General features: G+C 35.5%; 1 protein-coding gene across 1 annotated transcript in view; it reads left to right on the top strand.

Moving 5' to 3' along the window:
• Positions 1-15,243, top strand: part of Rab3-GAP (Rab3 GTPase activating protein) — a 606,356-nt gene extending 591,113 nt beyond the window's left edge. Inside the window, exons 31-32 of the mRNA XM_090376553.1 lie at positions 9,991-10,143; positions 14,818-15,243. Of these exons, the coding sequence (XP_090232679.1) occupies positions 9,991-10,143; positions 14,818-14,949 (285 nt within the window). The 3' untranslated portion in view covers positions 14,950-15,243. The remainder of the gene's footprint in view (positions 1-9,990; positions 10,144-14,817) is intronic.
• The last annotated feature ends 831 nt before the right edge of the window (positions 15,244-16,074 follow it).

The raw sequence follows: 16,074 nt of genomic DNA, 5'->3' as shown, positions 1-16,074 counted from the left end.
TTCCGTGATTTTCCCAACTACTAAAGACTGACTGGTTGGTAATTTCCCACTACACTCTTAGAACAGCCTTTATGTATTGGTGATACATTGGCACTTTTCCAATCCAACAAAATCTCTTCTGAGTCCAGGAGAGTCCAGTGATTGCTCTCATAAGTAGCCTTAATGGTTCGATGCACTCACTTGCCTTTGCCCTTAAAATTATAGGGTATATAATCCCAGTATATAAAGCCATCAATCCCAGGAGTCTTACTCACCTCTAGGCTCAAAAGTTTTTTTCATTAAATAATGAAAAAAACTTTTGCCAGCCTAATGTGAAATTTCAATGTCATTAATTACGTATTTTTCAACTTCACTCCCATAATTTCTCATTGATATAAAGACTTTCTTCTGTAAATATCGATACAAGGTAACTGTTAAGTTCATCTGCAATGTCAGCTGGGGTATCTAATGCTATCCCATTTCCATTACATGAGATTCTGATCTAATTTGTCCTTCCCTTCTTTGCATTTATTTATGTGAAAAATTCCTTATCCCCACTCTTTACCAGCAATTTCTCATAATCTACCTTTGCCAGCCTAACCTTTCCTCTGGCAATATTTCAGATCAATTTGAAGCTGTTATAGGGATTAGTACTTTTTATTGCTCTGTAACTTTTTCAAGCTGTCTTTTTCTGCTGAAGGAATCTGGCAACTTCATTATTCATCCAACTTGGAATCCTCCTCACGGGGGCATTCTATTAATGGTATATACACATTCAAAGCTTCTGTGATTAATGTTTTAAAGGTATACCATAATTCAATTGTATTCACTTTCTGTAAGATATCTACCCAGTAGCACCTTAAGCCATTATAGATCCAAGAATATTCTAGATCTGATCATCACCCATGAACCAGATAACATATTAGAGCTGACAGTGCAGGAACCAGTAGCAGGAAGCGAATATTCTTTTCCCTAATACTTTCCATGACATGTTGATACAAATAACAATTATCTAGTTAATTTAAAAATTTAGTCCCCCATGTTGAATTTCCTTCTCATTTGCTCCAATCAATTAGAGGCAAATTAAAATCAACGATAATAAGGCATTCACGCTTACTTGTCCTTTCCATTTGCATGTAGAGGCTCTCATCATAATCTTCACAATCACCTGGCTTGTAGATTACTCCCACTCTCATTATACCTTTGCCTCCAACTATCTCACACCATGCAGATTCTATACTAGTATGCAAAATGTCTGAATCTGGGAAAGCTTTCATTGCACTCAGGCTGCTTTTGATAAGAAGCATGACCCCATCACCCCTTCTATCTGCCCTATCCTTCCTAAATGCATTGTGCATACCATACTGAAACTCATCATGCCCTATTTCCGGGTGGCACCATGTTTCGTAAGCTCTGTTATGTCAGCGTTACTTGCTCTAACCAGCAGTTAAAATTCACTCATTTTATTGATGACACTGCTGACATTACTGTATAAACAATTAAGACAAACAGTTGACAAACCCTTGAAGTTATTTAAGCTAGCTTCCCTGGCATTAGCTACCCACTCATTTGAAACATTTCTGCCCTCAGAACATCTTGCTATGATCTGTTGCAGTAATAACCAATAACTCTTGAGGTATATGCAAGCATTACTTTGAACAATATCATCAGATAAACACGTATCTGTGTTACCCTTATCCCCCCCCCCACAAACTATCAGTTTGTTGCCCGAACCTTTAAGGTAACTTCAATGATAGTGGCAAAAATTCTTGCACCACCTTTGTTCAAATGAACACCATCTCTATAAAATAGATTCCTTTTATGTGCAAATGTGGACTAAGCTGATAAAAATCCCCCCCCCAAAAGCCTTGCATAGTCCTTCAAGTTTTGGGTTAATCCACATGGTTTCAGCATATAATCCCTCCTATCATGCCTGTACAGAATTGTCAACACAGACACTGACCTAACTTGCAGAATTTCTTCAGCATACAGAAATTTCTCCCTGTATTTGACTAACAGATCGATATTATTAATTTTTGCTCCCACCAGACATACCCTGGTTCTAGTCCACCTATCTTTATCACAAAATGTATTTCCCATTTCCCTGACAATGAAGTATCCTAATAGTGCTAATTCCTTTTGAACCAGAGCAGTTTGCACGTGGTTATTCTATTCTGGGGGCCCAATTAGAAGTGCATCGCTTGGTAGATTACTAGAGTCCCTGACAAGCTCCCAGTTACATTATTCTCGAGGGCAAGCACCCGTTTTTCAGTGATTCAAATTCTTCTAGCAATGCACCAGATTTTAACTTTAGATCAGTACACTCCATAATACAACAATGACAAAGAAAAGAATCGCCAGGTGAGCTATGATTATCCACTAGGTCGACCTTGGAATACGTGTCACAGATTCTGCAAACTATGAAATCATAATTCCCCGGAAATCGCCATCAGCTATTTCTGTATGAGTCATGATACCCTGTGATGAAGTGTTCAATGTGGATCTTGTCACACGTGTTGTTAAATTTACTAAATATCACAGAAAATGACTTTTAAAAAATTATATTTATGAAATTATAAAAATTAAATATAGTAACTATTACAGAAAAAAAAACTTATATGAAAATAAACTTTACAATATATTAAAGAAATTAATTAAAAGCAATTATCTAACCTCTCTAATCTGTATGCTCTCCCTGCACTTTAAACTTAGCACTATGAAACCACATCCACTCATTACAAATGCCAACAGTAGAATTTAATTGACAGCTACAGAACAATGCTAAGAAAAAGTCCTGGGTTTGGCTTAAATTTGAAAGTGTTTGCAATTCTGCCTGGATGCAACAGGAGGGGACCCTGGGTGCCAAGCAATTTCTCTGTGCTTTTAAGTGCGATTTCCTAAAAGCGGTCTATAGTTCTTTTACGTTCCTCTCGTTAAGCAATATATTTATTTAATAACAGCTCTTGTTACAAAAGTACTTGTACAGGGCAAGCCACCTTTCTTTTTCTGGTAGTTCTATTACTAACCCCTACTACTTTATGCTTGGTTACACCTGGCACTGCTCCTGCCTCCCCGTGGTAGGGCCGGTAACCTGGGTGTTAAAAACAAACCCCTGAGGCCAAAATGAGCCATCGTGGATATAGGTAATTATTCACCTTTAGATATCAGTATTTAGATATAGCCCTTGAGCCCAAGATCAGAAATTCCTGACATTGACCGTGACTTATCATCCAAAGCGACTATGGACAGAAAATCAGAATAAAAATGGGCCAGCATTTCTTATAATGCACTCATTATCCATGCAACCTGTTGGCAAACTATCACCTTTTCTAATACAGAAATGTTTAGTATTGGTTTATGGATCTCCTAAAATGATTAAACATCTCCAATCTGGAGACCTTCTAATTGAAACTTCTAAGGCAACTCATTCAGAGAAGCTGTTAAAATTAACATCATTTAACAGTATTCCTGTGTCATTTACGCCCCATATCACTCTGAACACCTCAGAAGGCATTATCAGCAAATGGGACTTATTATCCATCTCTGAAGAAGAGATAATACAAAAACTTGCATGGAGAATAATGACCAAAAAAGATGGCAACCTACTACAAACCAGGTCCTCCTTAGAAGTTGTAGCAGTTCGAATGACAATGGGAATATCATTAACACTTGCATCTGTTTATATATCGCCTAATTATCCTTGTTCCCAGACTGAACTTGACAACCTTTTAACACAACTGCGACCTCATTGCTGTTTACTTGGTGATTTCAATGGTCACCATCCATTGTGGGTAACTTCCACCATGGGTAGAAAAGGCCAATTAATTGAAACATTCCTAGATAACCATAATCTGACTGTATTAAACACTGGATCTCCAACTCATGTTCAACTACCTACAGGTACAACATCTGACAGAGACTTATCCATCTGTTCAGCATCTCTTTTTCCAAGCATAGAATGGTTAGTGCTGAATGATCCATTCTGCAGTGACCATTTTCCTGTTATAAGTTCAATTCAAACACAGGTTATGTCATGCCCTAAAGCCCATACTTCTTGGAATTTCCACAAAGCAAACTGGAAAAACTATTCTACTTGTGTCCTACTCAGCAAACACTATGTACAACAACAACATATTGATGACGTAACTGAACACATTATCAGCCATATATTATCGGCAGCCAAAATTTCCATTCCAAAACCGACCAGTGCAAACAGGTACACCAAAACCAGTGATAGAATGAAGATTGCTCCAAAGCAAAAAGAGAAAAAAACCGTGCTGGGAACCAATTTCGAAAATTACTAACTACCACCAACTTAATTGTTTTCAAAAAACTCAGAGCCAGGGCAAGACAAATTAGAAAAAAAGCAAAACGTGATGCCTGGATTAACTTTGCCTCAACTATTAACAAAAATACTGACACTCGTATTATCTGCAAAAAATACAAATGCTCGATGGGAAATTTCTACCGTTGCAGTCTCCAATAATACAATGGAATATGCAGGACTTATCCTCTCCTACTGATATTGCAAATGCTTTATCAGAATCTTTCTATAATATTTCTGCCTCTTCCTCTTTTATTAAAATGAATGAAAAATGTATTAAATTGAATTGTTCAGCTAGTCGCTCACTTCCATATAACCAGCCCTTTACTTACGCTGAGCTGAAAGAATCCCGAAGCAAATCTCTATCCAGCACAGCAGGACCAGATATGACATTCACTACACTATGCTGAAGCATCTATGTGAAGCCAATCTGGGGCGCCTCTGTAGCCAAGTGGGCAGGAGCGGCAGTGCATAGCACACGCTTCTTGATTAAACCGGGGTTCGAGCCCGTGCCCACCAAATATGGAGGATGCGGAAAGGTCAGGGAATGACCACCGCATATCCCCAGAGCAATATGACCTTAGTTGCTAATGCTCCTACATAACATGAAGCCAATCTATGCATATTATTTGCTCTTTTACAACCGGATCTTTTCAGGAAATACATACCCTCTTTCTCTTGGCATCATTCCTATATTTGTGCTATATCAAAACCTGGCAAAGATCCATCTCAAATTCAGAATTATAGACTGATATTATTGACAAGCTGTTCGGGAAAAATATTTGAAAGGATGATGCATAAGAGGCTCACCTAGATTCCAGACTCCGAAAATCTACTTTCTGATCACCAATATGGCTTCCGATCCACTAAAAGCAGGTCCACTCTCGATTTACTTGTAAATTGAATCCAACATTCGTTATGCCTTCATCAGGAGACAATATCTAGTGATGGTCAATCTTGATATTCATAAAGCATTTGACACCACATGGTATCATTAAAGATATGCATCAGTTAGGACTGAGAGGCTACCTCCCTTTAATAATTCAGAACTTTTTAAAATTACACACATTTCAAGTCTGATATCAAAACATGCTCTCAGCATCTTACATTCAAAAAGAGGGTGTCCCACAGGTTTCCGTATCTAGTCCAACCCTATTTGCGATTAGGGTTAACAATATATTGGAAGATCTTCCAAAAACAATTGAAGTATACATGTATGCTGACGACCTCACCATATCCTGCTGATCGCAAAGTATGAATACTGTCGAAAGATAACTACAAATTGCTCTAACCAGAATTCAGTCCTGGACCTTACGCGATGGATACCATCTCACTGAACAGAAATCCACTACCACTCATTTCTTCAAACTTCAGTCACTTCGTCCTGATCCAGAGCTAAAGATAAATAACATGCTAGTTCCTCTTGCTCGCACTGTCCGATTTCTTGGCCTGATACTAGATAGGAAACTGAACTTTCAAGCATATGTGGCCTATCTTCGAACTATCTGTTTGAAGAAGTTGAATATCCTCCAGTGTGTGTCATCCTTGTCATGGGCACTGATCGACATACCCTTATCCATCTTTATAGAGCTCTCATCAGATCCCACTTGGATCTGATGAGATCTCCAATGTATGACTCTGCGAGAAAAAGTACTTTAGAGCGATTAAGCACCATCCAGCACAGTGTTCTGAGAGTAGGGGCTTTCAGAACTTCCCTTACATCTTCACAGAAAAACATTACTTTTGCTGTATGGCGCAAAAATTCACAGTCTTCCCTCTCACCCTAGTTGGAGATGTCTATACAAAACTGAATGGGGATCATTTTACAATAGTAAACCAAATTAAAACCGAACTGCTGCACTTAGATTTAAGGAGCTGACTCAATCATGGAATATAGAAATCAGTAATATATTTCAGGACATGAAACCCCAGATCCACCCTGGACAAATCTGTGCAATATATGATGACTATTTTCAACAATAGGGAAAGAACACCTTATCTCCCCCAATATTATTATTATTATTATTATTAGCCATATGGTGCAAGGAAGCCTGAGGCTTTTGCTGCACTCTCTCTCTCTCTCTCTCTCTCTCTCTCTCAGGGGTAACTGAGAGAGAGAGAGAGAGAGAGAGAGAGAGAGAGAGAGAGAGAGAGAGAGAGAGAGAGGGAAATTGCCAAGAAAGAGAAGAATGATGATATCCAGCTCAGGACCCTGGGTGTGCCAAGCCCATACTCACTAGATGTGAACCCTGGGGGTATAGCACAGTTACATACAGCTTACTCTTTCTCATTCACAGGCCTATGAAATATATACAGATGGATCAAAAACTGAGACCCAAGTAGGTGCTGTGCTAATATTCCTGTCATTCACCACTTCTGTCTCATTACCAGTAGAATGCAGTATCTTCACTGCTTAGCTTTTATGCTATATATAAACTTAGCTCTGGATCACATTATTGAACATCTAATTCCATCTGCTTTAATATAAACTGACTCACTCAATTCTGTCTCTGCTATAAATAGTAATACCAACTCCTCTCACCCTGTAATAAAACAAATTCATTCTAAATCACTTGCATGTAATGAGTCAAACCAAACTGTGACATTCTGCAGGATCCCAGAGTATTCTGGGATAGCAGGAAATGAAAAAAAGCATATCTTGCAGCCAAACAACCAGATACTTCTGTTTTACAGACTTGTCAAGTTCCATATACCGATTTTAAACCCATCATCCTCAAAGCATTTTACAATAGCTGGTCAATAATCTGGAGAGGTTATCCAGAAACAAACTTTACTGAACAAAACCAGATCCAAAGCTGTGGCTGTCCAGCTTCCGGAAAAGCAGACAAGGATAAGTAATTCTAGGAAGGCTATGAATTAGCATTAGTAGAGGCAAACAATACAAGAAAGAAAGCTTATGCAGCATCAGCCAAAAAAAAAAAAAACTCCCATTTCACTGCTCCATTCTTTCCAAATGCCTGTCCAGCTCAGCCTTAAATTTATTTAGGCTATCAACTTCCACAACAAAAGATGGAAGTCTGTTCCACTAATCAACCACCGGCTGGTTGATTGGTGCATACTTCCCTCACATACCTTTATCTATTAACAAATGACAGCACTCCTCAATGCACATCATTTCATGTGCAACTGACTATTCATCATTTATTAGTAGACGTCCTCACTTTCTCAATATCCGCTCAAACAGCTTTAAATCATGTGCTAATGCACAGTCATCACTAACATTATTGCAGATTCTTGGAGATGATCCTAATAATAAAAGAACTGTTTACCTTTCTATATAACATAGGAATATACCATAAAATATAACAGGTATTATAATAACATTAGCATTTCCTATTAAGCTTGGCACACCCAGGGTGTCCTGAGCTGGATATAATCATTCTTCTCTTTCTTGGTGATTCCTTTCTACTTCTGATTCCTCTCTCTCTCTCTCTCTCTCTCTCTCTCTCTCTCTCTCTCTCTCTCTCTTCTCTCTCTCTCTCCTCTCTCTCTCTCTCTCTCTCTCTCACACACACACACACACACACACAGGGTAACTCTGGAATTTATTTATTTTTTTTGGCTGGTGCAGCATAAGCCTCAGGCTTCCTTGCACCGCATGGCTAATAATAATAATAATAATCATTAGAAAGACACAGTAAGGCCCTATCAGCCTATGTGTCATTAAATCTGAACACAGCAACAGGAAGGAGTACATGATGATAGCCTTGTCAATCAATTCAGCTCTAGAGAGTCTGTGCAAGGATCATAGGATAAAATTTTTTCTCAGCATGGACTGTGCTTGCTAACTGGAGAGAATTTTTTATATGGGGATGAGATACAAATAGGAGGGGTGCAGAAATATTTCTGACGCTGTTGAAGCAGTGTTAGGATGGGTTGGAAAACTGATAGGGGATATACTGCTCAGAAAATTCATATCTGCACGATTACCCTTCGGGTCTTTTTCATTCTCCACTACTAACCACAGTGTAGTACCACACAACTGGTACATTTCTTTTTGGGGTTACTGCTACTCCATATGCAATACTTTTTATTTGTCAATGTTAAACTTCAGTTGCCACTTCTCAGCCCATCTGCCCAACTTTTCTAGATACTGTGTCAATAGCATACTGTCATTAACAACCATGCCAACCTTTGTATTATCTGCAGGCGTGAACATTAAGCCTGATATACTTTCATCAGTATCATTGATAAATTACAAAACAACAATGGGCCCAGCACCAAAGCCTAGGGAACTCCTCTAATAACATTAGTCCACAAAGATCATTGTCCATTGATTACCACTCTCTGTGTTCTCCCACTCAACGATCATTTTATCCATTGTAGTAACTTGCCTATAATGTCATACTGCTCCAATTTGCACAGTAGTCTTCCATGTGTGACAGTATCAAAAGCTTTCCTGGAATCCAACTATATGATAATCAAAATTATTTTTTGAATCCAGTTCCTTTGTGACCAATCATAGTATCCAATCAAATTGGTCATACAAGACTTCCCCTTAACAAACCCATGCTGTGTCGGAATTATTACTGCAGTCTTGTCTAGATGATCCTGCAATGCTTCTTTAACCATTATTTTCCATTGTACAGAAGTTAAACTAACAGGGCTGTAATTACTGAATTAGAGATACATTTGCACATTTCCAGTCTGTGGGGATCTCCCCCTGAGTCCAACGATGCTCTCATAACTATGGCTAAAGGTTTACTTACTTCCTTAGTCACTTCATTTAATATAACTGGATAGATCCCTTCCCCCCCAGGTGCCTTTCTTACGTTTAACATTAACAATTTCTCCTTCACTTTGTTCTCAGTTATTACAAAATCATTTAGCTTCCTGTTAGATTTTAATAAGCTTCTGGCCTTCACTTCCTTACAGAATTCCTCATGTGTGAATGTAGAGGCAAAATACTCAGTTTGTCAGCTGTCTGAGCAGGATCATCAACAGTCAAACCATCGATGTTAAGTGGACCATTCTGATTCATCCCCTTCCTTCTGGAGGCTATATAAGTAAAGAAGGCTTTATTATATAAGTAAAGGCTTGTAAGAAGGCTTTACTGTATTAGTAAAGAAGTATTTGCTGTTTTTCTTTGCATCCTTTGCCTAACCTCCTTTGTGAGTTGATTACAGACTAGTTTATATCTACCATAGGCTTCTGTGTTCCCTGATAATTTATATACATTCCCTGCATTTTTCTTCTCTGCCATGAGTCTCATTTGTTCATGTATCCATTTGGGCCTAAACCTTGAACAGTATTTCCTAGTTGGTATGAAATCCTAGTAGCTCCCAAAATTAATTCTTTGAATGCTTCCTATTAAGAATTTGCTGTTGGTAACATCATCAGTTGGTCCCACTGTATAAAATTTAAAAACTGTGTGAGATCACTGTAGTCACCTTTACAAAAGCAAAAACTCTTCCCTTTACCCTGATGATAGGTACATCTTTAAGTAAATCCCACATCAGTACACTGTGATCACTGCCACCTAGTGTTTCCTTTATCTGCAAATTTTTTAATGCATGAATTTGCTTTGGTTACTGACACAGCTTCAGTTATAACATTAGTTAATGTAAATGCTGTGTAAAGTCTTTTAAAACTCTTATTGATAATGTATTTAATGTAATATATTTCTGGATGCAAAGTAAATAATTTTAAAAAAAACTTATTTTTAGATTATGACTGCAGTTACAGACCAAACTCTTTTGGGGTCACAGTTACTTCTAGTTATAGGACAAAGAATTTGGTGTAGTATATCAGGCTCTCCAGATGCTACCTCAAAGTTGGCTTGTTTACCTCCAGAACTTTCCACATGGTTAAAAACACTGGTAAGAATATTTTAATACACTGCAGGTCTGAATTGTTTTTTTTGTGTTGTATACACAAAAGTATTTAATGCTTCATTCCCATGACCTTGAGTGATGCAAAAACTTGCTTGTTTAGTATAAATTAAGTAATTCAAGGCAGACATTTGTAAAAGTTGTCGAATTATATTTCAGTATAGGTGTTGAAGTAATTTGAAAATTTGGGTGCATTTTATGATCATCTCTTTTTTATGACATTCAAGGAATACTTTACCGGCATGTTGAGCCACATCATGCAACTGTTATGGGACATTACTACAAAACTGTATTATACACTTTGTGAGATCAAATTCATTGCAGATGACCACAACTGCATACAAATGGGTGAATGCTGCTTCACAACAATGCAAGACCTCACATTGCTCACATCATATCGAGTATTTAGCCAGCATTAATGCCAGGTGTGTTCCTCATCCACCCTATAGCCCTGACCTTGCACACTGCAATTTTTTTTATTTCCAAAGTTGAAGGAGCTGTGAGGAAAATGTTTCCAGTCATTAGTATGAAACTTACCCTCCCCATTTAAACTGTAAGGTTTGATATATTCAGAATGGATGATAAAACAAAGTTAAATTAAAAGAAAACATTGAATCCCCTAAAAAATGGTGTGCTTTCTTCAAAAGGTTCATCACTATTAAAAGAAAAAATTAAAACATTTAAAGAACAAACTAATTTTTTTTTTTTATTTATTTTAATAGTGACAAACCCTCTGAAAAAAGGGTGCATTTTCCAGGAATTCAATGTTTCTTTTTTTTTTTTCTTTCAATTTAACTTTCTTTTAATTTTGCTTTATTTTAATTTCATCCTTTCTGAATACATCAAACCTTACAGTTTAAATAAGAGGTAAATCTCATAATACTAGTCTATATAGAATGCTTTCCTTATTAGAAGCTTATCATGTAATACCTATGTACATGTTAGTAATTATTTATTTATTATTCATTTTTCCCCCTCCTGGCCAAATGATACTATAGTTACCCTAAAATCTTCTTCATAATAACGGTAGTTATTTTTAGAAACTATCTCATAATCTAAGTGGTCACTGGTGATCAACATTCAAAATTTTTGGCATTTATGTTGCAGAACTAGTATAGTTTTCTCGTTTAAATCTAGTTTTCAAAATGAAAAAATTCTTATACATATTTTGTCACGTTGCACTATAAATATGATTGGGATAAGACTTTAAACACAAAAGTTTTAAGTGAGTGGTGTTTATAAATTATGTGGTGGGGCATTTTGTTTCAAGATAGCAGATCAAAATAAAAATACCTCTGTCAGAGTAGTCTAGTGTCCCCTCACATACACTTGGAATATGGTTTGGATTGGCTTGTAACACACACAGTTAGACAGTGTGTGGTGGTGGTGGTGCTGTTTATAATTTGTGGTGGCTATCTTATTTCAAGATGGCAGATTGAAATTATACCATCTCTCTTCCCTCATTTAGTCACTGTAGAATATCTTCACATGTGCTGTAAATTTAGTTTGTAGGAAGTTCTAAAAGTGTTGGTCTTAAATTGGCAGCCATTTAGCTTCAAGACGATGGATTGAGTTCCCTTCCCCCTACAATGCCCTAGGACCCACTCCCCAAACTTTCTTGAATTTGGTAAGATAAAGAGAAACTTGCAGCACATACTTTCTCTCCTTCCTTTCAATTTCTCTTCATGAAAGTATGGAGAGTCTGTGCAAAAAATAATTTCATTAGTTACAACCAAAACATCATACTACACCTGAAAGGTGAATAGTGTTCATGTAGGCAGGCATTTTTTCAATGGATACTTGTTTCCAAAAGCTTCTTGGGTCATTTTTGACACAAGCCGCTATAGATTAAACTTACTGAGAGGTGCGGACATGCCATCAGGACAAAATGTAGAGCATCAATTAAAATTATCAAATATAATTTTAATTGTTATTAAAATATTTGATATACTATAATACTTAGTATACTTTAATTATTGATATATACTGTGTCTTGCATCTGACAAAAAGGGGTATAAAGAAAAGCAGAAAAATTAGTCAAGAGTACAAATGGCTATCGTTTTTGGGAATGACTGAAGTTCTGTCCCTCCTCTTCTTTCCCTATTTATGCAATTTCCCTAACAATGTCCCTATATGATCAGCACAACTCAGAAGAAGATTATGTTCTACGAAAACAAGATGTAAATAAGCATTCAGTACATATGACCAGGGTTAGACTGAAGATAAAAGGTCCACCAAGAAATTAGAACTTTAGGGCCACCATATATACTAAAACACATGATATAAAGTGGATTTGTATGGTTAAAATATTAAATAGAACAAATATATCTCCTTTATTATAATTCAAATCAATAAGTACAATTGAAATAAAAGCAAAAAAAAAAAAAGCATGAATTTTAAATGTATAAAAATAATAAATAATTCTCTTTTTTAATTATTAAATAAACCAGGAACAAAAACAAAATAGGTACTTTTCTGATTGCACAAAATTATGGTATCAATAATTTTTTATATTCTAAGTTCTATTGAATATAAGTACATCTTGCTCTATATTCGAATGCCAGATACTTCCGATTTCTTAATCAGATTTACCAGCAAACCTATGGCCTACCTATGGGATTAGGGATCTCAGCCCCCCAGATATTAAATTTTTTATACGATACGCTGATGATATCCTCCTCTTGTGCCCTATTAAGAGGATACGCTGACGATATCCTCTTAATAGGGCACAAATCCACAATAAATGATCTTTTCATTAAATTTAATTCCATGCATAATAGATTAAAATATACCCTGGAATTAGAAGAAAATGGACAAATTAATTTTCTACACCTCACTATATACAGAAGCAATACAAAACTAGGAACAAGAATGTTCAGGAAAAATACACTTTGAATCGCATCATCCCCTTAACACAAAAAAAGCAGTCCTTTATAATCAAATTTACAATGCTGTAAAATACAGTTCCATACATTACGACCTTAATAATGAACTTCAATATCCTACAAGTAAATTCATATCTAGGAAATATCCTATTCAATTAATCAAACAAACTATTATCACAGTCCAAAATAATATTAACAACCCACCCAAACACATTTCCAATAATAATTCACGTATTATCCTTCCTTACGATAGTAATTTTGCCAATCAATTCCGGCGTTTATTCAAAGGTACCGATATCACCCTTACATTCTCATCTTATAATAAACTAGGTTCATTATTCAACTCATATAAAGACACACAAAATTACCACATTAGTGACATGAATAATATTGTCTACTTAATAAAATGTCAACATAACTGTAATGCCTGCTACATTGGTAGCATCACCACAAAATACGTTTCTATCAAAACATGAAACCCCAGTGCGTACTACTACAATAGCTTTAGGACGGGATAGTCCAATACTGAATTAGCAACACATGTTCAATCCCACAACCACACCCCTTTAGTAGATTCAGCCATTCCTATTATCAAATTAAAATCCAGTTTTAAATTTTTCCAATATGAAGCCCTAGCTATAGAATGGTTTCGCCACCATTCCACACTCTCCAAGTATTAAATTCCAAACTATCCTATAACATACACCGGTCTGGAATCTCATGCACCTGAGATTCCCACGTGTATCCAGGAGCATCGCAGGAACTTAGTCTTCTTAAATACACGCATTCACTCTCATTTTACCATTGCCAACTGAAGATGTGTAAAAACAAAAGCCTTGTTATGGCTATTGGCCTTCTGTTTTCAACCATATAACTTCAATTGTTCCAATTTCAACATTGACAACCAAGGACAAAGACGTGCACTTCTACTTCCTTGCGCATATTTTAATTCTGTTTTTAAATCCTAACTTATTCACGCTAACTTAAATTTAAAATTATCATCCATTTTATTCTAACATCAATGCAGATTATAAAAAGGTAAGTACCATAATAAATTAAATTAAGCTACGCCTATTATATTGTGTCAGTTATAAATGGTACTTTAAGAGATCTACAATTTTTGAATTATAAGACATATCTTAAATAACCAGGAGATATATTAATTTATAATTTAACCAATGCAACATATAGTGTTAACAAGGAAGCATTGGGCTTTAAGGCAGATTTTGGAGCTGATAACCAAATTACTGTTTTACAATCTAAGTTAAAAACAAATAAGTTTTGAGCAGTAACACTTGTAACAATAAAATTTTGAGCCTGGCAAAATGAGGGTGGAAAGATAATTTTGCATTCAAAACAACCACTGGAAATTTAACCGAATCCAAGGGGGGCCATTTGAACTGAATTAAGTACAACCTCAATCCTGGAAGATACAGCAGTCTCATAAAGTAGAGCATATTTCTACTTATCTAGATTAAACATATTGGTTATCTGATTGGGGTAGAGGAGGGACATATTTTCTTTCTAGATATTGCAAACAAGATATAGATTCTAATTAAGAAAAGATAATTGTGAGCTAAATTTTTGTTGAGTCAGAATGCTAAGGTAAATTTAAAGAGTGATTTGATATTTGAAAGTAGATAAGCTATAAAAAGGAATATTTTCTTTTCATTTATTTATTATTATTTTTTTTAAGTATATTATGTAAGCTTTTCTTCCTTGCATTATTCTGCTATTTTAATACTGTTACTAAATCTTTTTTCTCTTACTCCCCAAGGGTGTTGGAATGCTCCGAATTTCTGTGCCATCTCCTACTGCCACATCCACTCTTTTGAAGCACGTTATTGCTTTCTTGCCAGAGGAGCATCCAGACTACAAAAGGGCCTTGGCATTGCTAGATGCAATCTAAAAGTTAAAAGAACTATAAAAAAAGTGTTTTTCTAGCTTTCAAATAACTGGAAAACTGATTAACTGGAACTGGAAAATTAGTTCACTAAATACGTGTAAATATAAACATAAATAAAATGCTTTCATTAGCTTTTATTTGTGATATGTAATTTTTACAAATTTATATCAGTAGTGTATTGTAAAATAATGCATGAAATTTTAAAAATAAGTTTTCTTAATTTTGTTACTAACATTATTATTTCTATCCGTCTTGATTTTATATATATATTTATATATATATATATATACACGTGTTGAATATGGCCATGATACCCTTCCTCCTCTGCGGAGGTAGGAAAGTAGTCAAGCTCGAGGGTACAAAAGTGCACTTGCTTTGAGTGACCGTGGTTCAATCCCATGTCTACTAAATACAGTATAATATTCTTGTATTCTCTGGCTTGTGAACTCCCCTGTTGGTCCTGGAGTATAAACAGAAAATTTATTTAAATTCCTCAGATGTCTGATCTACTACTGCCTATTTTTGGGTAATGAAAATACCTGAAAATAAATGATTCAAGATATCGTTTTAAACAAAAATTTGATTACAGAATATTAATAATAATATATATATATATTATGTATTAAGGTTCTCCTAGACATCAAACCTTAATTGTGATTATTTTAATTGAAAAATTTAAGTTGTCAATGTATACAGGTTATGGATAGCATAGATAAAAAAATAATATAATTTTTCATATTTAAACTTCAAAAGTTTTATCCATTCTCTGTATAATACTAATGAAATAGCTCTTCAGATTAACTTTTATCTGTTTTAGTAAAATTAATGCAGAAATGATTGTTGCAGGAAAAAAAGAGACCTAAAATTATAATCTCAAAGGAACTTTTTAATAGCTCCTGAATTTAAGATAGTTTGACAGAAAAATGCAAATCTTAGTTTTGTACTTTTAAGTTAACTACATATAGAATGTTTTCTCAGGTTTATTTTAACATTACAGATAATGCTGCTGTTATATTAAATAACAGTTACTATCAATACTTCTCAGAAACTTGAGAATAGTGAAAGCTTGAGGAACTAAATTTTAAATTTAAAAGATACTTCTGTCAGCATATTGTGATTGTAAAATTA

This window comes from Mastigoproctus giganteus, chromosome 6 (assembly GCF_048544385.1).
Source record: "Mastigoproctus giganteus isolate SK-2022 chromosome 6, ASM4854438v1, whole genome shotgun sequence".
In the NCBI taxonomy this organism is placed as follows: domain Eukaryota; kingdom Metazoa; phylum Arthropoda; class Arachnida; order Uropygi; family Thelyphonidae; genus Mastigoproctus; species Mastigoproctus giganteus.
Note: the sequence above shows the minus strand (reverse complement) of the source record. Positions and strands in the feature narration are given on the sequence as shown.